At 48.7% G+C, this 22450-nt stretch overlaps 1 protein-coding gene across 1 annotated transcript; it reads right to left on the bottom strand.

Moving 5' to 3' along the window:
* Positions 1-4472: 4472 nt before the first annotated feature.
* LOC308677926 (tumor necrosis factor receptor superfamily member 16-like) lies at positions 4473-21349 on the bottom strand (the record flags this gene model as incomplete). Its single annotated transcript, XM_081344634.1, has 6 exons — positions 4473-4780; positions 5428-5576; positions 6817-7036; positions 12764-13147; positions 14123-14255; positions 21299-21349. The coding sequence occupies 6 exons, from the start codon at positions 21347-21349 to the stop codon at positions 4473-4475; spliced, it is 1245 nt and encodes a 414-aa protein (XP_081200760.1).
* Between the last annotated feature and the right edge of the window lie 1101 nt (positions 21350-22450).

Here is a 22450-nt window from a genome sequence, read left to right as displayed (position 1 = left end):
TCATGAAACGTCTGCAAGAAAAACCACCCAGCCCACAGAGCACCAGGGACCCCCCAGTCCTCCCCGCTGCCCATCCCAAGATCTCCTTCCCTGCCGGCTTGCATCAACAACAGATGCTCCTCCATCTGTTCCCCTCTTTGATGCTCAAGGCCACGTCCACGGGGCTCTCCGATCAGCGGGCAGGCACGCCAGCAGGACACCAGGCAGTGGTTGCCACACAGTCTGCATTTCCCCTTGGGATTAGCGGGGAAGCCCCAGCAAAATTGAGTGCCCCTATCTTGGCCTGACCCAGCCTGCAAAACACGATTGGGTTTCACAAGGCAATTAAAAGCACTTTCGGCAAGGATGTTGTTGGCATCCACACACAAAAATTACCCTTTGTCCTGTGCTGCAATTTGCCCCCCCCCACACACACACACAACCATCCACTCAGTTGGCATCGGGTCTGTTCTCACAGTAACTTGGTAGCCCCCAGAACCCGTCTCCCACGGGGATTCCTGCCAGCATCCTGTTGCAAATCTATATCTATCTATCTATCTATCTATCTATCTATCTATCTATCTATCTATCTATCTATCTATCTATCTATCTATCTATCTATCTATCTATCTATCTATTCTGTCACCTATTTAATCCATCCATCATTATCTCTCTACCTACCTATCATCTATCTATCCATCCATCCATATCTAGTCCTTGACTTATGACTTTGGCATAAATCCATTGCTAAACAAGGGGATTGTTAAGTGAGCTGTGCCCAGTTTTATGACCTTGTTTGGAATGGCTGTTAAGCGAGTCACTGCAGTTGTTAAATGAATCAGGCTCTTAAGCGAGTCTGGCTTTTCTCCATTGCTTATTGGAAGCTGGCAGGGATGATTGCAAATGGGTGGGAAAGGCAGGGAGGGAGGGAGAGAAGGAAGGAAAGGGATTGTGGGAGGGAGGGAAAGATGGAGCAACATCTGTAGAACATCTGGAAATACTGGCAAGCCTCCCGGTGACCTCAGTTTAGCAGTTTTAATTTTTTAACAGCCCCAAATTTCCCCCACTTGAGCCTGTGGCTCACCCTGGAGATTTCCCCGCCTGCCTCCCCGATTCTCCCCAGAAATCAGGCGACAAGGAAACCTATCGTGTCCAACGGCAGCCACAAACTCCGCTTATCTCTATCAGCAGGGCGGGGCTTCCATCTTGACTTTTTTGACCTTTGGGTGGGTGCAGCTCCAGCAGTTTCCTTCCCTTTTCTCCTTCACTCCTTCCTTTCCTGCTTTTATCCATCCATTCCTTTCCTTTCTTGTCTCTTCCTTTCCCTCCCATGCTTTCCTTCCCTCAATCTTTCCTTTCTTTTTCTCCTTCACTCCTTCCTTTCCTGCTTTCCTTCCTCCCTTTTTTCCACTCCCTTCTTCCTTCCCTTTTCCTCCCACCCTCCTTCTCCCTACCATGCTTTCCTTCTTTTTCCCTTTTCTTCCCTCAATTTTTCCTTCCTTCCTTTTTTCTTTCACTCCCTTTATTTTTCCCTTCCTTCCTTCGTCCATCCGTTCATTTTTTTTCTCCTCTTCCCTTTGTTTTATCCATTCCTTCCTTCCCTCCCTCCCTTTTCCTCTCACCCTTTCCTTCTCCCATTCTTTCCTTTCTTCCTTTCCCTCCATCTTTCCTTCCTTCCTTTTCCTCCACTTATTTTTTCCTTTCCCGCTTTCCTTCCTTCCTTTTCTCCATCCTTCATTTCTTTTTCTTTCTCCCACCCTCCTCATGTAAATTCTTTTGTCCAAGGCCATTCTTTCAACAATCTTCAGGAAACGCCTCCCCCTCCTCCTCCCCCCCCCCACTGCCTGGCTGGGGGATCCTGGGAAGCTGGACTTTATGCACTGGCACTTCCTGGAGAGCTGCGGGGATCCTGGGAGAATCCCACCAGACCCAGAAAAATTTAATTTATTTGGAAGACACACCAAAACCTCCTTTCAAATCTATAACGTAAACGAGCTTCCACTATCTTTCTCTTTGGAAACCTCGGAGGAACAAAAGGGTTTTTTAAATTACCTTCTGCCCTCTCATACAGTCCATTAAGAACAATTAAAACTTTTATTTAACAGAAAAAATTGTGGAAACGTCTGTTAGTTTGTACATTTACAATTCTTCTCTTCCAAGAAGGACATCAGCAAAACTCCAGGCATATTGACAGAAGGGAAGTTAAATGTTGTTACTAAAAAAAACACCAGCATCTTCTCTTGGAGGAAAAAAGGGCAGTCCTCGGTTTATGACAGATCACTTAACAACCACGCAAAGTTATTAGACTCATCCATGTTTAGACTTCGTTCAAAGATGCTTCAAATTTAAAACGGCACTGAAAGAAGTGACTTTATGTTTTTCACACAAATGTTGTAGGGTCACATGATCAAAATTCAGACGCTTGGCAACTGATTCGTATTTACGACGGTCGCAGCGTCCCGGGGTCACATGATCAAAATTCAGCCGCTTGGCAACTGATTCATATTTATGACGGTCGCTGTGTCCCGGAGTCATGTGATCCCCCTTTGCGACCTTCGGACAAGCAAGGTCAACGGGGGGAGCCCGATTCAGTTAACAACCATGTGACTAATTTAACAACTACAGTGTTTCATTTAACCACTGTGGCAAGAAATGTTGTAATATGGAGCAAAATTTACTTAACAACCGTCTTGCTTAACAATGGAAATTTAGGGCTCAAATTGTGGTCGTAACTTGAGAACTGCCCGTATTTTACTTATTAGATTTGTACACGTCCCTTCTTGTCTTGAGGCAACTTCGTATGACTGGTCCTCAAAGTTACAACGGCCACATGACCACCAGGCCTGGCCCTGTGATGGCGTGTTAGGCACTTGGCAACTGTCTCACACTTATGACTGGCTGCAGGGTCCCATGGTCACGTGATTGCATTTGGCAACATGTTTTGCATTTTCCAGCAAAAGACACGCACTGCGTGAAATGTTTGCCCTTCAAGACCAGGTGGTTCACTTAAGGACCGTGGTGACTCACTTAATGACGGTCATAAAATTGAGTGGGAATTGATGTCCACCCATTCTAAAAGTGGCCAAGGCTGAGAACCACAGTTGTAGAGAGCTGGGTAAACTGAGATAATCCACAGAGGCAACTTAATCTTGGCTTATGGGGTGGTGATCACAGCCACCCTGATCAGTTAACTATGGTTTATGGCTTGCCCAATGCAGCTTGTCTCATTTTGCGAGAATAATAAAATTCAAGGGAAACAGAAGCCAAACTCAGTCCTGCGGAAATGTTTTAGCCGCATGAGGCCACAGGAAGCCAATCATAGCAGCCAGAGGAGGTCAAATAAGTCAAAATTGCCACCACAACTCTGTGATTGAAGCCCATCCCCTTTGTGAAGTTGACATCTCTGGGTTACCAGCCCCAAAGTGAAAATCGGTTGAGGGAGGTTGAAGGTTCAGCGTCTTGTGGGAATGTTGGCCACTTACGTGAACAAGCCCATCTACGCACCCACCCCCTGAAGCCATCTGGAATCACCTTTGGGTAACAACAAACTGGGTTTGTTAAGCCATGTTCTGCTGGGGGGGGTCAGCCTGGGTGCAGCATCTGGTGAAAGTCACATCAAGAAGTTGGCCAAAAGGACCACGAGGCAGAGAGACAACAATGATGCAGTGCAGGGAACGACCAGTGTGCAAAGGGTTGTCTATGTGTATGTCTCTGTGTGTGTGTGTGAGAGAGAGAGGGGGGGGGGGAGGGGAAGGGGAGACAGAGAAAGAACGAAAAAGAAAGAATAAGAAAGAGAATAGAAAGAAAGGGAGAGAATGAAAGAATGAAAGAGACGAGAGAAAATGAAAAAGAACGAAAGAAGAGAAAGGTGAAAACGAAAGAGAGAAAAAGAATGAAAAAACGAGTGAAAGAGAAGAGAATGGCAGAGAGAATGAGAAAGGATGGGAGAAAGGATGAATGAAAGAAAAAGGAAGGAGACAGAATGAGAAAGAAAGAATGAGAGAAAGAACAGGTAGAAAAAAGGGAAAGGGAGAGAATGAAAGAAAATGGGAGATTGGGAGAGGAAAAAAAAGAGAGAGAGAGACGTAGGGTGACTTAACGGAAGGACGTAATTGCAAAAACTAAATCGGTGTGGATAGGGCACCACCAGGAAATCCAAAATACTATTCTAGAGAAGGAACATGCCTGGAGGAACGACGGTGTTTTTTGCTTCCTCCTGTTAAGCTTCTGCTGGTAATAATTCCCATCCAGGCCTCCTTGATGGTTTGTCCAAATTTTCCTTTTTTCTTCCAACCCCCCCCCCCAAAAAAAAAGCAAAGCCCTATTACGCTATCCAAAGTGTCCTCATCCCTCTCAACTGTCCTGTTGGTTAAAAACCTTATTATTATCTTTTTTTTAAAGGAAAAACCCACAGTGAGAAAAATAACTGTTGGAGGTCGGTGGGGGGCGGGGAGAGGGGGGGGGCGGCAGCAACTGAGGGGGGGGCAGAGTCCTCACACCACTGAGCTAACCTCGAGGGGTGCGTTCAGGCGGTCCACCACGTCCCCCCGCTCGAGGGCAGACAGGGCCTCTCCCAGGGCCTCCAGCGTGGCCCCCTCTTGGGCCGACCAATCGGAGAGCAGCGTGTGGGCAGGGGCCTCCCCCCAGCCAATGGTCTGGATGGTTTCGTCCGCGTAGCCCAAGCGCTGGGCCAGACTGCGCCAGTCTTTGCCTTGCGGGGTGGGCGCTTCCAGCATCCGCTCTACTTCCTCCTGCCGAGGGTGGGGGAGGCTGCTGTACAGGCGGGGGTCGGCTCTGCTTCCTCCTTTTGTGGGGGCCGGAAGAGAAGAAGGAGAGGAAATTGATTCAGATTGATGGAGTGGCGCTTTCCTTCCCTCCTTTTTTCTTCCTTCCCTCCTTCCTTCCTCTTTCCCTCTTTCTTTCTCTGTCCGTCTTCCCCTTTTTCCTTCCTTTCTTTCCATTTCTTCTTCCTTTTTCCCCCTTCTGCCTTCCTTTCTTCCTTTCTTCCTTCTTCCTTTTCTCCCTTCCTTCGTTTTTCTTTCTTCCCATTTTCCTTCCTTGCTCTTGCTTTCCATTTCCTCCTTCCCCCTTTCTCCTTTCCTTTTTCTTTCCTTATTCACCTTCCTTCCTTCCTTCTTCTCTTTCCCTTCCTTTCCTTGCCTCCCCCCCCTCCCTCCCATTTCATTTCTTTTTCCCTCGAAGAATGGGTTGGATCCCGGCAGCCTGAGCAACACCTGAACAGGGAGGCCAAAAAGTCAACTCCACGCCATTTACCCGTAGTAAAAACCTCTCCTCCATGAGGACTAGCAGCTCAGGGAACGGTAGTTCCCGCAGAACAGATCCCCTTCAAGGTCCTGCGTGGTTCTCAAGATGCAACTTGAGAGCGTTCCCCTAATTTGTCTGTGTGGGGGTGGGTTGGGGGGAGAGGGGTCTCTCGAGCAACCTCACCCTTGTTCGAGGGGTGCTGCTCCTGCAGACTGTGGGTGTCGAGGAAGACCCCGCTGTCTCCGTGGAGTTTCTCGCCATCGGGGGGGCACGAGACCAGCTCCCCCATCCGGGCTTTGGCCAGCTGCTGCTTCTGCTTGCATGTCGTCCAGCTGCATCAGAGCGGGAGGAGATGGTTAAGTGGGGGGCCTGACCCAAGACCCTCCCTCTATTCCCCCTTTCAAGAGGGCCCTGGCCAGCCTCCACCCCCCCACCCCCCCACACACACACCAATTCACAGCAGCCAGATCTTGCAGCTGGCGGCCTGCAAACTTTTAAAAAATTCTAACTGGGAGGCTGCTTTTTGTTTGCAGTGCAAAAAAAAGAGAGAGCCTCTCTTACTGACATCTCCAGACAGATGGCCGGATGGGTGGAAAAGAGGAACGAAGCAGCGAGTAGAAGGCAGATGAGTGGGGAAGAAGGGCTGGGGGGGTGGGGCCCAATCAGATGGTCACAAAAGGGGATCGCGTGACCCCAGGACACTGCCTCCGTCGTAATAGGAGTCAGTGGCCAAGCCTTTGATTGCATGTGGTGATCACGTGACCCCAGGACAGGGCAAACGGTCATAAATGTGAGCCCGTTGCCAAAGGCCCAAATTGTGACAGCCATAACTCGGAGGACAGGTCCTAAGTTCTGTTTTTTCAACACCGTTGTAAATGAACTGTCACAGGACTTGTTTCTCAAACCAGCTGGGGAATTCTGGGAATTGAAGTCTACCCATCTTGAAGTGAGAGGTTGAGGCATCGTTATATTGCAGGCAGGCCTTAACTTGCGACAGTTCATTTAGTGACCATTCAAAGTTACCACAGCAATGAAAAAAGTGACTTATGACCATTTTTCACACTTACGACCGCCGCAGCATCCCCCGTGGTCACGTGATCAGAATTCAGACAGCTCAGCCACTGACGTGTATTTACGATGGTCACAGCGTCCTGGGGTCACGTGATCCCCTTTTGCGACCTTCTGACAAGCAGGAAGCCAGATTCACTTAACGACCGTGTTGCGAACTGAACAACTGCAGCAATTCACTCAATAATTGCTGTGGTGAGAAAGACTAAAATGGGGGCAAAACTCACGTAACAAATGTTTTGCTCAGCAACAGAAATTTTGGGCTCCCGTGTGGTCATAAGTCGAGGACTCTCGGTGGCTTAATTCTAGCTCTAGCAAAGATGTGAGGGGGTGAGGTTGGGCCAAGGTTCTCATTTCCCCGCAAGGAGGAATGTAGCTTCTCAGGGAAAGAGGGATGCTATATTTCTAGATTTCTTCCTGCAGGGAATTTGAAGAAAGCCAGATAGGTCTCTGCAGGATAGGGGGTCCCCGTCCTGGAGACCCCTCCTCACCACAGAGGCTTACCATTTGAAGCCCACGTAGGCGAGGAGTCCCACCACCACAGCGGCCAGGATGGAGCAGTAGACAGGGATAATGCTGTTGGGATGATGGTCCACGAGGGAGGGCGCGAACTTGGAAGACGAGTTGGGAGAATCGCTGCCTTCCGCCTCTAGGGGCGCCGTCCTCCTCGGATGGTCCTTCCGGGGTGCCCCTTTAGGCCGTTTCAGGATCTGCAGCTCTTTTTCTAAAATTAAAATGAATCGGAAAATTAAAACGAAGGGGGGGAAGGCAAACCCCAATACCTAGGAAACAGGTGGGGCTTCCCAGCGGTTTGTGTGTATTTGTGTGAGTGTGTGTGTCATCTCAAAAAGAAAAAAATAACAACAGCCCCCTCCCCCCAATTACTTTTGCAGACACAATCCCCCCCAACTACATTTAGTCCTCGACTTATGACTACAACAGAGCCTCAAATTTCCATAGCTGAGCGAGACAATTGTTAAGTGGGCTTTGCCCCACTTTATGACCTTCCTTGCCCCGGTTGTTAAGTGAATCTTTTTACTCGTCATAAATACGAGTCAGTTGCCAAGTGTCTGAATGTTGATCACATGACCTTGGGGATGCTGTAACGGTCATAAGTGTGAAAGTCACTTTTTTCAGTGCCGTTGTAACTTTGAATGGTCGCTAAATGAATGGTTGTAGGTTGAGGACTACCTTATTACCCTGCTCTCAGCGGGGCTCTAGAAGACCACCCACCCAGCAGGGTGCCAGCAAAACAACTCCTAAAATCCTGCAAAATTGCAAAACTTAAAAACAGGACAGCCATTATGGGTTCAACGCAAGGCAAGTTGGAGAAATTGAACAGCCTGCCTTGAGAAGTTGGGAATGCTCCAATACTTGAAGTTTTTAAGAAGAGACTGGACAGCCGTTTGTCTGAGCAGGGGGTTGGACTAGATGACCTCAAAGATCCCTTCCAAATCTTGTTAGGAGGAGGAGGAAAGTGATTCCTGCCTGAGCAGGGGGTTGGACTAGATGACCCCCAAGGTCCCTTCCAACTCGTTGATTCTGTTAAATGAGTGCCTAGGTCTACGGAATCTGGTCCCTGCATGCATTGGGGCAGTGAGGGGATTCTGCAGTCCGGGCAGTGCCGAAATCTCCTTCCCGGCTGGCTGCAAATCGCCTTCCTGAAGCTTTGGGGGCTTCGATCGCAGCCAGGGACTTGCTGGCGTCTCTGTGCGGAGACACATGTGTGCCAGATGTGCAGGAGGGATGTGTGTGTGTGTGTGTAGGGATAGGGGGGGAGAAACAGGAAAAATGATGAATTCCTAGTGTTTTATCTTCCTTCTCTCTTGCTAGAGTCTTCTTTTTGCAAACCAGCGTTCAATCTTCTCTTTCTATTTTGGCCTTCTGAGTTTGCAGAAATAATTTTCGGGGTTGTCCTCTACTTACAACCATTCATTTAGTGACCATTCAAAGTTGCAATGGCACTGAAATAAATGTGATTTAGGACAGTTTTTCACACTTACGACCATCCCAGCATCCCCCTGGTCATGTGACCAAAAATGGGCGACTCATATTTATGACGGCTCTAGCGTCCCAAGGTGTCTGTCTGTCTATGTGTGTCTGTCTGTCAGTCTGTTTCTCTCTCTGTGTCACATGATCCCCTTTGGCGATCTTCCGACAAGCAAAGCCAGTGGGGAAACCAGATTCGCTTAGCGAGTGTGCGAGTAACTTAACAACTGTAGCGATTCCCTTAACAACGGTGGAAAGAAAGGTCAATAAATGAGGGAGAACTCACTTAAACGACTGTCTCGCTTACCAAGGGAAAATTTGGGCTCCGTTGTGGTTGTAAGTCAAGGACTACATGAGTACCTGTGTCTGATCATCTCACCCTGCTCCTGGCCGTGTTAAAATGGGAATAAGCGGTAAAATGTGGCTTCTGCAGAGCAAGAGAATATTTTCAAGCTAGGACACAAAGAGGAAAGCAAAACTTCCCTCCGAATATTGCCCAATATGGTCAAAAAAGTCAAGATGGTGGCCATGAAGCTCAGCTCTAAGCTTGGCCTGTTTATTATAAGGTAAAAAGGTTCCCCTGCACGTGTGTGCTAGTCGTTTCCGACTCTAGGGGCCGGTGCTCATCTCCGTTTCAAAGCCGAAGAGCCAACGCTTGTCCGAGGACGTCTCCGTGGTCATGTGGCCGGCATGACTAGACGCCAAAGGCGCACGGAACGCTGTTACCTTCCCACCGGAGCGGTCCCTATTTTCCTACTTGCATTTTTACGTGCTTTCGAACTGCTAGGTTGGCAGAAGCTGGGACGAGTAACGGGCGCTCACTCTGCTACGCGGCACTCGGGATTCGACCCGCCAAACTGCCGACCTTCTGATCGACAAGCTCAGCGTCCTAACCCACTGAGCCACCGCGTCCCTGTTTATTATAGGCATATTATAGGCATGTGTAATCCAGCTGCAACTTTGGCCTTATTTTGTGACTTTTTTTTTTTGACCCCAGACTGCCTACTTCCCCGCACACCACACTAACCCAGCCTCTCCCTTGCTATGCTAGCTTTCTGCTTGCAGGATTGTTGGAATAAAACCCACCTCCCCACTCTGGAAAACACACCCAATTCCACCCAGCCTTCAAAGCACAAAAGCTGGTGAAAGGTTTAGGGTTCTTTTTTTAAAAAAAAAAAAAGAAAGAAAGAAAGAAAGAAAGAAAGAAAGAAAGAAAGAAAGAAAGAAAGAAAGAAAGAAAGAAAGAAAGAAAGAAAGAAAGAAAGAAAGAAAGAAAGAAAGAAAGAAAGAAAGAAAGAAAGAAAGAAAGAAAGAAAGAAAGAAAGAAAGAAAGAAAGATAGATCAGATTTTTGTGTGTGTGTTTGCACTGGGGTGGGGTGCAATTTAAATGTGGGGAAAAATTCGATGCTCGGATTGCAGAATTGCAGCATCTCTCTCTCTTTGTCTCTCTCTGTCTCTTTCTTTCTGTTTTTCTCTATTTATCTCCTTTGCTTTCTCTCTATTTCTTTCTCTCTTTCTCTCTCTAGCTCCTTTTCTCTTCCTTTCTCATTCTTTCTCTCCCTTCCTCTCTCTTCCTCTCTCTTTTCTTTTTCTATTTTTCTCCCCTCCCCCATCATCGCTCTGTTTCTTTCCCTCCCTCTATTTCTCTCTTCTTTCTTTCCCTCTCTCTTTCTCTAGGTCTTCCTCTGTCCCTCTTTCTTTCTCTCCCTCTTTTCCTCTCTCTGTCTCCCCCATCTCTTTTTCTCTCTTCCCCTTTGCCTCTTTCTCTTTCACGCTTTCTGTTCCTCCCTCCTTCTTTCTCTCCCTCTTTCGCTCACTCTCTCTCTCTCTCTCTCCGCTGGTTGATCCTGGTTTCTTTTAGCAGGGCTGAAAACAGACACTTGCCCCATTGTGCCTCTCTCCCCCAAAGCAAACACGGAAACTCTTTCAGGGCTTAAGCCTGCTTCCCACCCCCCCACATCTTCCCCCCCCCAGCCCTTCTCTCCCCCAGCTGTGCGCCCACAGCTCCAGCATAAGAGAGAGGCAGGGCAGAGCTGACAAAACGGGTGTGAGGTGTGATTGCGCAGAGGGGGTTGTGACAATCCAACTGCTGTTGATTCACCACTCCGCCCCACCCTTACAGGCTCAGTGTATGGGGGAGTCCTCCCCCCCCGTAGCCCCCCTCCCTTGGGGCTGCCAAGGGGGATTAGGGACAAGGGCCAGGAACAAAAGGAAGATTATGACGAATGCCAGCAACTGCAGGAGTCTAGCAGGCAGGCAAACAGACACACACACACAGACACACAGATGCGCACAGAGAGCAGAAAATCCTCCCTAAAATAGCCCAGACAGACTCTAGAAACGTCAGGAAAGGACTTAAGCTTAAGATGATCTGAACTCTGACGTCTCCGCTGCTGGGGGAGGCCGGTCTCCCAGTGGAAAAGCTGCCAGGGGTAGAACTTGGTTGGGTCGACTGGGGTTTGGGGTGTGTTGCACACAGCCTTTTTTTTGGGGGGGAGGGATCAAGGAAGAGCAAGGCAAGCAGGTCAGGAGTAACCTGATGGGTGAGCCACTGGTATAGAAAAATAAGACAGAATCTCACTCCCTTCTAGCACTGATGACGCTCCATAGTTGGGCGTCTGCAAGGAAACCACCCAGCTCAGAGAGCCCCAGGGACCGCACAGTCCTTCCTCCTCCTCCTCCTCCTCCTCCCTTCTACCACTGATGAGGTTCCCTAGTTGGGTTCTGAAACGTCTGCAAGGAAACCACCCAGCTGAGAGAGCACCAGGGACCCCACAGTCCTCCTCCTCCTCCTCCTCCTCCTCCCCCTCCTCCTCCTCCTCCTCCCTTCTAGCACTGATGATGTTATGTAGTTGGGTCATGAAACATCTGCAAGAAAACAATCAAGCTCAGAGAGCACCAGGGACCCCATAGTCCTTCCTCCTCCTCCTCCTCCTCCTCCTCCTCCTCCTCCTCCTCCTCCTCCTCCCTTCCAGCACAAATGATGTTCCCTAGGTGGGTCAGGAAACCCCCCAGCTCAGAGAGCCCCAGGGACCGCACAGTCCTTCCTCCTCCTCCTCCTCCTCCTCCTCCTCCTCCTCCTCCTCCCTTCCAGCACAGATGATGTTCCCTAGGTGGGTCAGGAAACCCCCCAGCACAGAGAGCACCAGGGACCCCCAAAGTTGAACCGTGAGCTACCAATATTCTCTTCTATGGGCCAAGAGTAGCAGAGCGTTTATGGCAGCGACACATGGAGAATCCCTCCAAAACACATGAAAATAAATAAAAAGATCTGCTTATAAACTGATAAATACACAAGCATCTGTAAATACTTCTCGATTTGCATCAGTTCGTTTAAGGACCATTCAAAATTGCAACAACATGGGAAAAACTGACTTATGACCAGTCCTCACACTGGGACTGCTAATCTTGTAAGCCGCCCTGAGTCTTCGGAGAAGGGCGGGATATAAATGGAATTAAAATTAAAATAAATAAAAAATTATAACCATTGCAGCATGCCCACAATCACATGACCCCCAATTTGGGCACTTGGTAACAGGCATAGATTTAGGACAGTTGCAGCATCCCGGGATCCCCCTTTGCGACCTTCAGGGACATTTTCTGACAAGCCAAGTCAGTGGGAGGAACTGGATTCACTTAATGACCACCTGATTTACTTAATGACTGCAGTGATGATTATCAACCGTGGCATAAAAGGTTGTAAATTCAGGCATGACTCACTTAACAACCACAATGGAAATTCTGGTTCTAATTGTGATCATAAGTCGAGGACAACCAAATTCACATCTGGTTGATTAAGGCACAATTGTCTGGCTTAACAACATCTGTGTTGCCTAGAGTGTGGCTCCATGGTGACCCCCTAAATCATGTCTGGGATGTTTCTTACATTACAAAGAGTCACACAACTGTCCTCGCACTTGTATAGGTAGTCCTTGACTTACAACCACAATCAAGCCCAAAATTTTGGTTGCTAAGTGAGACATTTGTTTAAGTGAGTTTTGCCCCCATTTTACCACCTTTCTTACCACCGTTGTTAAGTGAATCCCTGCTGTTAATAACAGTCACGCGGTTGTTAAGTGAATTGTCAGTGGGTCGCAAAAGGGGATGACATGATCTGGCACACCACGACCGTCATAAATACGAGCCAGTTGCCAAGCATCTGAATTTTGATCACATAACCGTCGTAAGTGTGAAAACTGGTCCTAAGTCACTTTTTTCACTGCCATTGTAACTTTGGTCACTAAATGAACTGTTGTAAATCGAGGACTATTTGTAGACCACACCAGATCCCCCAAATCTTTAGCGAGAAGACTGTACAGCTGCGGGAAGTAGCTGCGCACTTTGGCAGAATGGATCCACAGAATCCAGTAGATCAGCGCTAAGCGCCAAGTGTCCTCCACCCCCCATTGAATTCTGACCCTCCCCTGTTCAGCTCTCCCCACGGCACATCGACCAACCTACCCATGCACAGGGTGTCAGAAAACGGGGTGCAAGGCTGGATCATGACCTCATTTGGACCGCATTCTCGTCGGCAAAGCAGACACGGCTCGTACGGGCTCTTCACCTCCGAGTAATAACCCTCACCGCACTTTTGGCACGAGGTGTCAGTGCCAGGCTTGCACGCCTGGGTCGCCCCAAAGCCTTCCTTGCACACTTGGCAAGGAACGCAGGACTCTTGAGGCTGGGTCGCATTTCCCGGCGCGAGGTAATGTCCACGTGGACAGCTGGCGGAGCAGAGCGTGTCATGGGTCACAGTGCAGGAATCGCTGGTGGGAAGGTGTCTCGGGCATGTGGAACACGGCCAGCACGGGTCGGTGGCGCTGGTGGTGGAGGAGAACGTCACACCTGTGATAAGAGGAAACCACTAGTGTGCATGATGTCATCGTCCAGATTTGGGACGAACACTCGATCGGTTCCTGGACCTTTTGAGTTTGCACAATTAGGGAGAATGAGCAATGTGCTGCATTAAGGTACGTACACACAACACAGCCAGCGATACAGTAGAAAAAAGGAATGAATTCAACAGGTAGTCCTCAACCTATGACCATAATGGTACCTGCCCACGACAGTCGTAAATCGTGACAATCCTCATACTTACGGCCCACGATCAAAATTCAGGCACTTGGCAACCAGCATCATTTATGTGGGTTCGTTCCAGTGTCCTGGGATCACTGGATCGTCTTTTATGACCTTTCTGACAAGCAGAATCAATGGGGAAGCCAGATTCACTTACCGACCATGTGATTCATTTAACAACTGCAGTGACTTGCACAACAAATATGGCAAACAAGGTTGTAAAATTGGGCACGAATTACTCAAGACTGCCTTGCTTAGCCAAGGAAGTTTTACTCCCAGTTGTGTTCATAAGAACCGTTCAAGAGAGTGACCTACGGTCCAACTGGGGTAATGCCCTCCCCCCCTCCAAACGGGGCAAAAATTTAGCACATTCTTGAGCCATTTGTAATTTATTGTTAAAGTTATTTCTATCCTGCCTTTATTATCTTTATAAATAACAAGGGGCAATAATCCTTCCTCTAATTTTTCCCACAACAACCCTGTGAGGTGGGTTGGGCCAAGAGAGAATGACTGGCCCAAAGTCACCCAGCGATTTTCTTTCCTAAGGCGGGACTAGAATTCACTGTCTCCTGGTGATTGGCCAGAAGTCACCCAGCCGGCTTTCACTCTTAAGCAGGGCTAGAACTCCCAATCTCCCAGTCTCTACTGATCTACCATTATCCATCTCTGAATTTGTTATATATCTGTTTGGAATGACTTAGGATCCAAACTGGGGTTCACCCCTACAAGGAACTGGATACTCACTTTCTTGGCAGGGTTCACACACGGTGTTGGTGCTACCACAGGGCACACGTGCCCCAAAGCCCGGGGGACACAGGGTGCAGCACTCTCCTGACGAAGCCACCTGCCCATTTTCACATCCTTGATGCGCCAGAAGCTGAAACCAGAGAATCAAACCAGTAGTTAAAAATCAGGGTTTGCAAACTCCGTAGCTTTGCAATCTCTTGAGATCCTTTTCTCTTGTTCCCAACCCTTAGAAACCCAGATAAGGAGAGACAACCGAACAGGGTGCTTTTCAGATGCATGGACTTCAACTCCCAGAATTCATGGCTGGCTGAGGAATCCTGGGAGCCGAAGTCCACGGGTTTTAAAGCAACCAAGGTGGGAAAGAGAGAAACAGCTGCACAAAAGGAAAAAGGAAGAGAAGAGTAAGGCTGGGTGCCTGATGTAGGACTAGAACTCACATCTCCCATTCCCCACAACAATCCTGTAACGTGGTTTGGGATAACAAAGAGGGACTGGCCCAAGATCACCCAGCCGGCTTTCTTGCCAAAGGCGGGACTAGAACTCACCGTCTCCTGGTGATTGGCCCAAAGTCACCCAGCCGGCTTTCAGGCCCAAGGCGGGACTAGAACTCACCGTCTCCTGGTGATTGGCCCAAACTCACCCAGCCGGCTTTCATGCCCAAGGCGGGACTAGAACTCCCAGTCTCCTGGTGATTGGCCCAAAGTCACCCAGCCGGCTTTCAGGCCCAAGGCGGGACTAGAACTCACCGTCTCCTGGTGATTGGCCCAAAGTCACCCAGCTGGCTTTCATGCCTAAGGCGGGACTAGAACTCACCGTCTCCTGGTTTGCAGCCCAGCATTCACCTCTATACCAAGCTGGATCTCTTTTCCCAGCAAATCCTAGACACCCACCCACACCTATTCATCTTTCACCCCCCCCCCCAATTGTTGCCCAGCCACATTGGGAATGATAGGCATTGTAGTTCTTCCTTCCAGATGGTCCCCAGATGGGACTAGGGAATTTCTGGTATTGCAAAGTTGGGGGGAGGGGGGAAATGCGCTTTGAACCCTCCTGAACCAGCAAGCCCCCCCCCGCCTTCTCTGAAAAGCAGAGATGGAGTGGGGAGGGTCCCCCAAAATTTTTGAACAGCCAAACACCAGCAGTCATTTTCTGCAGAAAAGAGCACGGAATTTTTTATTATTATTATTCACTGTTGTGAGGGGCTCCTACATCCCCAGACACCACCCTGTGGGGGTCTTTCTTAATAATCTTTGGAATGCACCAGAAACCCCCCCCCCCCGGCCTGCTGAAAAACACGACCGTTGGTCCAGCGAGGAGGAATCTGCTTGGGGCGGAGGCCACTGAGCGATGCCCTGCAGCTGGGAGTCAGGAATGTCTGTGGACCCCACCCTGGGCCGAAGGAACAAAAACACCCTCTGTTCCTTCCAGGGTCCTGTTTCCCCCACCCCAAACCCACCAGGCTGCTCCCCTCCTCCCCCCCCCCCAGCCCTCCAGATCCAAGCCCCACTTCTAATTAAGCCAAAACCTGTCCTGTCACTCCAGGGGGAAAGCAGATCATGTTACCCAGCCCCCCCCCCAAAGGATCTCACCCATCCTTATTCCAAATAGAGAGAGAAAGAGGGGTGTGTGTGCGTGTGTCCTCTGGAGAGTTTCATCGCCCTGTGGGAAGGGCCTGGCCTTGAAATACAGTCCTCGACTTACAATGGTTTGTTTAGTGACCGTTCAAAGTTGCGACGGCACTGAAAAAAGAGCATTTGTCATGCTTAAGGACCATCGCAACATCCCCGTGGTCACGTGATCAAAATCCAGACACTTGGCAACTGCCTCGTAGTTATGACGGTTGCAGTGCCTCAGGGTCCCGTGATCCTCCTGACAAGCCAAGTCAATGGGGGAAGCCAGATTCACTGAACGAGAAAGGTCGTAAAATGTGGCAAAATTCACAGTCTCGCTTAGCAACAGAAATTTTGGGCTCTGTTGTGGTCGTACGTTGAGGACTACCTGTGAACTATTTCTCCCGGTGTACTGACTATAAGGTAAAGGTAAAGGTTCCCTCGCACATGCGTGCTAGTCGTTTCCGACTCTAGGGGCCGGTGCTCATCTCCGTCTCAAAGCCGAAGAGCCAGCGCTTGTCCGAGGACGTCTCCGTGGTCATGTGGCCGGCATGACTGGACGTCAAAGGCTCACGGAACGCTGTTACCTTCCCACCGGAGTGGTCCCAATTTTTCTACTCGCATTTTTCACGCGCTTTCTAACTGCTAGGTTGGCAGAAGCTGGGATGAGTAACAGGTGCTTACTCTGTTACGCGGCACTTGGGATTCGACCCGCCAAACTGCCGACCTTCTGATCGACAAACTCAGCCTCCTAACCCACTGAGCCACCGCGTCTGGTGGAATTGCCTTTCAGCAGCAAGTCAGAGATAAACTGCTCCTGATTGTGGAGGCTCAATTTATCCTCTCTGACTTGACCTGGCCTCCTTTTAGAGCAGTGTTGTCTAAACTTGGCAATGTTAAGATGGGTGAGACCATCTCCCAGAATTCCATACCTGTCCATAGTTTAAGCCGGCTGGGGGGATTCTGGGAGCGGAAATCCTCCCCTCTTAAAATCACTAAGGTTGGAAAATGCTAGTCTAGGACCTTTAAAATTGAAGCCGCCATCTCCTATTGGTCAGGTTTCCTAGGCAATAAATAATCCATACAGTCAATGTTTTGTTATCACTTCCCAGCTCATAGTCCGAGCTTTCCTGGTGGTGCTCCATCCACGAGCCAGCCAATTCTCTGACAGACAAGCTCAACCATTCCTCACGAGTCTGTCTTTCAGGTAAAATGAGTATGGTTCTCCGCCAACCTTACGAATACGTACGATTTTCATTTATGAAAGGGACAAGGAAGAATCTCTCTTTTCATTGAGGAGAATGTTTTTCCCTGCGGCATTTTGGCGTGAAAAGCTGAAACTCACGTCTCCTGGATTCCTTCCAATTTTCAACACACAAATATGTGCACACAGACCCACAAACCCACCCCAAATTCTCCTGCTGTTTCCTCTAAGCCAGAAATCCCTACATGCAACAATGCAGCGCATAAAAATGGAAAATACAGGTGGTCCTTGACAGTGACACTTAATAACTGCAGAGATTCACTTAATGGTGGCAGGAAAGGTTGCAAAACTAGAAAAACTCACTTAGCTGTCTTGCTCCTATGGGGGGTGAGCTCTTACCCCCCGTGGATAGGGCTCGCAACTTGGGAGTCCTCCTAGATTCACGGCTTACCCTGGAAGATCATATAGTGGCCGTGACTAGGGGGGCTTTCGCCCAGGTTCGCCTGGTGCGCCAGTTGCGGCCCTATCTGAACCGGGATGCCCTGTGTACGGTCACTCATGCGCTCGTGACCTCTCGCCTTGACTACTGTAATGCTCTCTACATGGGGCTTCCCTTGAAGACCACTCGGAGGCTCCAACTGGTACAGAATGCGGCCGCGAGAGTTGTCTTGGGAGTTTCCCGGTGCTCCCATGTTACACCTTTGCTCCGCGAGCTGCATTGGTTACCAGTTGTCTTTCGGGTGAGGTTCAAGGTGTTGGTTACGATCTTTAAGTCCCTACATGGCATGGGACCGGGATACCTCAGGGACCACCTGCTGCCGGCATCGATTCCCCTCCGCCCTGTGCGTTCCCACAGAGAGGGCCTCCTCAGGGTGCCGCCAGTCAGGGAATGCCGACTGGTGGCCCCCAGGGGGAGGGCCTTCTCTGTGGGCGCTCCGGCATTATGGAATCAACTGCCGGTGGAGCTCCGGATGGCACCAGACCTCCGAACTTTCCGTCGGGGCCTGAAGACCCACCTGTTTGAAATAGCTGGTCTGGCCTGATGGGGGATTATGGGTTTTTAATTGTTTTTTAAATTTGTATTACTGTTTTAATTGGGCATGGGTTTAATCCTTTTTTAATTTTTGTATTGTCTTTTTATATATGCCCTGTGAACCGCCCTGAGTCCCTACCAAGGAGAAGGGCGGTATATAAATCAAATAAACTATAACTATAACTATAACTTAGCAACATAAATTTCAGGGTCACTTGTGATCATAACTCCAGGACTACTGGAGACCCTGGAGGTCATCTAGTTCAACCCCCTGCTCAAAACAGGAGTCTTTATACCATCTCAGACAAATAGTTGGTCAAATCTTTTCTTGAAAAAAGGAAGGCGGGGTGGGGAGGCCAAGTTTCAGAAAAACTGTTTTAGATATTTCCAAAAAGTGCTTTTTCAAATATTCCTTTAAGGAAAAGATGTGATTTAGGAAGAAAGAATTTAGGACAAATAATTCATACATGCAACCAATCTCCAAAAACCAAATCTGTGCTATTAACTGTAAAACTTAACCAGTCCTATTTTTTGAAAACGCAACATTTTTTGTAGTTACAAAAACTATTATTATTGCTGTCATTGCACAAACTCAAACAGAAAGCGAAATAAACACAGCAATGTTTTGGGTGATATTATTCTGGTTCATCCTCAGTTCTACAATACAAGCTGTCCTTGACTTACAATCATTCACTTAGTGACCATTCAAAGTTACGACAGCACTGAGAAAAGTGGCTATGACTGTGTTTCACACTTACAACCATTGCAGTACCCCCGTAGTCAGGTGATCCAAATTCAGATGCTTGGCAACTGACTCATATTTATGACGGTTGCAGTGTCCTGGGGCCATGTGATCCCCTTTTGTGACCTTTGGACAACGGGGAAGCCTGATTCATTTAACAACAGTGCGACTAACTCAATAACTGCATTGAGTCACTTAACAACTGTGTCAGGAAAGGCCATAAAATGGGACAAAACTCACATAACAAATGTTTTGCTTAGCGACAGAAATTTTGGGGCCTAATTTGTGGTCGTAAGTCAAGGACTGCCTGTACATGGAAACCTTCTGAAGTATTTTAATTACTGTAGTTTAACGTCAGCCACTTTAAGCTGCATTTTGTCTAAAGATTGAGAAAACTGACTCTTAGATAAAACATTACAATCTGCATTTCCAGTATCAGTGGGAACTTTAATCCTCCTTTTTCATCATTTTTCATTGGCTGCGCTAGACAAGGAAGCTGGGTGGGAATTAATGGGAAGAGAACAATAGATATTGTGAGCTGCTTGACAATATGTTTTGCATTAGGCCAAAATCCTTGCAAGTCACTTTTAAAATTCTTTGCAATTCCTGTCCTTTTAACTGGTCTTGGTATCTATTCACACATGTCTTTGCCTCCGTTTTGTCAAAATAAGACGCTATTTCTTCTGTTTCAAAATAATTAATATTTAATTGTGTGTCAAAAGGATGCTTTCCCATTTTTAAAAAAATTAAATATATGAAATTTATTGTGTGTTTCCTTTTCAGCCTATATATTCCCTTTTGTTTTGGTTCACTTTTTAAGAGAAAAAGTCCCTTAGCACCCAAAGCTGATTTTATGATGTTCTACAAAGCACCATTGGATATTGTAGTGTTACTGTTAACCACAATTGGCTTTGTATTGGGGATTTATCTTCGCACTAGGGAGTTAATTTTTGCATTGGGTTTTTATTTTTGCACTGAGTTTTAATTTTTCTATTTGGATTTTATTTTTGGAATGATGTTTTATTTTTGCCTTGGGGTTTTAATTTTTGCAGTGAGATTTTATTTTTCTCTTTGAGTTTTAGTTCTGCACTGAGGTTTTATTTTTTGCACTAGCATTATAATTTTGTAAGCAGCCCAGAGTCACCGTGAGTGAATTGGGTGGCCATATACACTTTCTTAATAGATAAATAATAACAAATACATTTATAATTCTATTTAAATATTTATGCAAACGGAAGAATAAGCCAGACATGGCTTCTCAAATGCCTACCTTCCTTTGTTATTGATCCATTTGTTGTGAGGGCAAACAAACCTGCTTGTTGCCTTCACATAATATCCAAAACCACATGAAGATAAAAATCAAAGCATCCAGACATTACCCTGCCAAATCTGGGTTCAGGTGAACACAATTTAGGGTGCAGTGGAGTTTGAGGGAGGGTAATTTAATTGACTCTGTTGGGGAACTCCATTCCCCCCCTCACACACACACACACACATTCAAGATACTATGTGAAACTAGCAAGCAGTTTAAACTATTCATAGGGTTAAGGATGTTGTGTGAATGCAAAACCAAGCTTGTGCTGTCTCATTTGCACCCTGGTTTGCGGAATCTCTATTTTGCTGTATTTTTTTTTCTTTTTGCAACGGTGGATCTCAACTTTAAACTAAGCTTTAATGAAACCCCTGCAATGGTAGTTTTGTGAACTCTGTGTAGCAACTTCAGAGTTGTGTCAAAGGTTGCAAGGGTTTTGGAAAATCCCTGAGGCAAATTCAGCCTCACAAGAGTCTTTGGGGGTGGGGCATCTTCCCATTTCACTGACTGGCAAACTGAGTCCAAATGGAAATCAGGCAAGGATTGGAGACGCCCAAAGGAGACTCGGGAATAAAACCTTTTTTCACAATTTTTCCCCTCCTAAAAATTCCTCCTCTCCTCCTTTCCTTTTCCTCCCTTACTTTTTTTTTCTCCTTCCTCTCCTCCCTTCCTTCCTCTTCCTTTTCCCCCTTTCCCTCTCCCTCCTTTGCTTTTACTTCTTGTCCTATCCCTCCTTTTCCTTCTTCCCTCCTTCCCTTCCTCTCCTCCTCCTATCCCTCCTTCTTTCCTTCCTTCCTCCTTCATTGCTTCTTTCCTCCCTCCCTCCCTTCTCCCCCACCCATGCCAGCTTCCTCGCATGGAGCCCCCACCCTTTTTTGGCGAGGGAGCAGCGTTCACACGACCGGCTTTGACCCGGTTAGGCTTTGCTCGGTTCTGCGGAGCCCAGAAAAGGGGGCACACTCAGAACATACCTCCGGCGGATGGTGTGAATGGGGTACCCGGGAAACAGACCCCTCCCCAAGGCCCCATTTGCAGGCAGTTTGCAAAAGGACCAAACTCCCATCCTCCCCAACAGCCAGACCCCTCATCCATCGCGGCGATCTGAAGGCTCCTTTCTCCCAAAGGAAACCCTTCAGCCTCCCGTCTCCCATGCCTGGACCTCCTTTCGCTTACCGCCCCCTTTAAGAGGGGCCATCCGATGCTTGGACTGGGGGTCTTTCCCCCTCCCGGGACCCCCCTTCCCCAAAGCCACCCCCGCCCGGAGCGGCCCACCTTGGCGGCCAGCAGCTGCAGCGCCAGCACGAAGCGCCGGGTCACTTTCATCTCGTCGGCACGATCCGGAGGCGGAGTTGGGAGAGGGGTGGGGTAGGGGGGTCTTCCCGGCCGATCAGCCGGGCGGAGGGCGCCGGAGACCCTCTTTCCTGACCCTCTTTCCTCGGGACCTCGCGAGCGGGTGGGCGGCAGAGAGAAGGAGAGGCAGGCTCCGGGCCGGGGTCGCCGCAGACCCCGCAGAAGCGTCTCCCTCCCGGGCCGGCCAGGCAAGAAAAAGGCGGACCCCCCCTCCCCAATTCGCAGCCGAAGAAAGCGGCGCCTTTGAAGTTGCCGGAGTTATTTGTCGCGGCTTGCTCGGGGGTCGCCACTTCCCCCAGGCCGGGTTGGGTTGAGGGTGGGGGTCTCTGCTCCTCCGGGTCTGCCTCTGCCGGGACTGCGGGCTGGCCCCGTTCACACGTCTCCCCCACCCCGGGAAGGGGCGTCTTCCCTTCGCCTTGACCTCGCCCCCCGCCCGCCCCTTTCAGCCCCCCGCCCCATTAGAGGGGGAGGAAGGAGAGACAAAGAGGGGGCAGAGGCTCTTTGGGGGGGGTCGCGCTTGGGGGGGGGGTCGCGTTTGTGACTCACAGACCCACAATCACACAGACACAAAGACACACTGACACAGGGACACAATGGAATGAAGACCGAGGCACAGACCCCGCGGTCAACTAGAAATCCTGCGAGCCAGGCTGCCATTCAGGAAGTCCTCGACTTAGGACCACAATGGAGCTGAAAACCTTTCTGGCCAAGCGGGACGTTTGCGAAGTGAGTTTTGCCCCATTTTGCGACCTCTCTTGCCACAGTCGTTAAGGGAATCCCTGCAGTTGTTCAATTAGTAACACAATGGGCACACCATTTGCAGCGTCCCGGGGACACGTGACGCCCCATTTGCGACTTTCCCACAAAGTCTATGGGGGAAGCCAGATTTGCTTAACGACTGCCTGATTCACTTAACAACAAGAGGGATTTGGTGAACAACAGTGGCAAAAAAGCTCACAGAATCGGGCGTGAGTTACTTAACAACTGCTGTGTTTAGCAATTCCATATTTTACTTTATTATTTATTTTATTTGATCATTTTATTTTTTTAATCTATTATTTTTTATTTTATTAC

Source organism: Vipera berus (assembly GCF_964194415.1).
Source record: "Vipera berus genome assembly, chromosome: Z".
NCBI classification, from domain to species: Eukaryota; Metazoa; Chordata; class Lepidosauria; order Squamata; family Viperidae; genus Vipera; species Vipera berus.
Note: the sequence above shows the minus strand (reverse complement) of the source record. Positions and strands in the feature narration are given on the sequence as shown.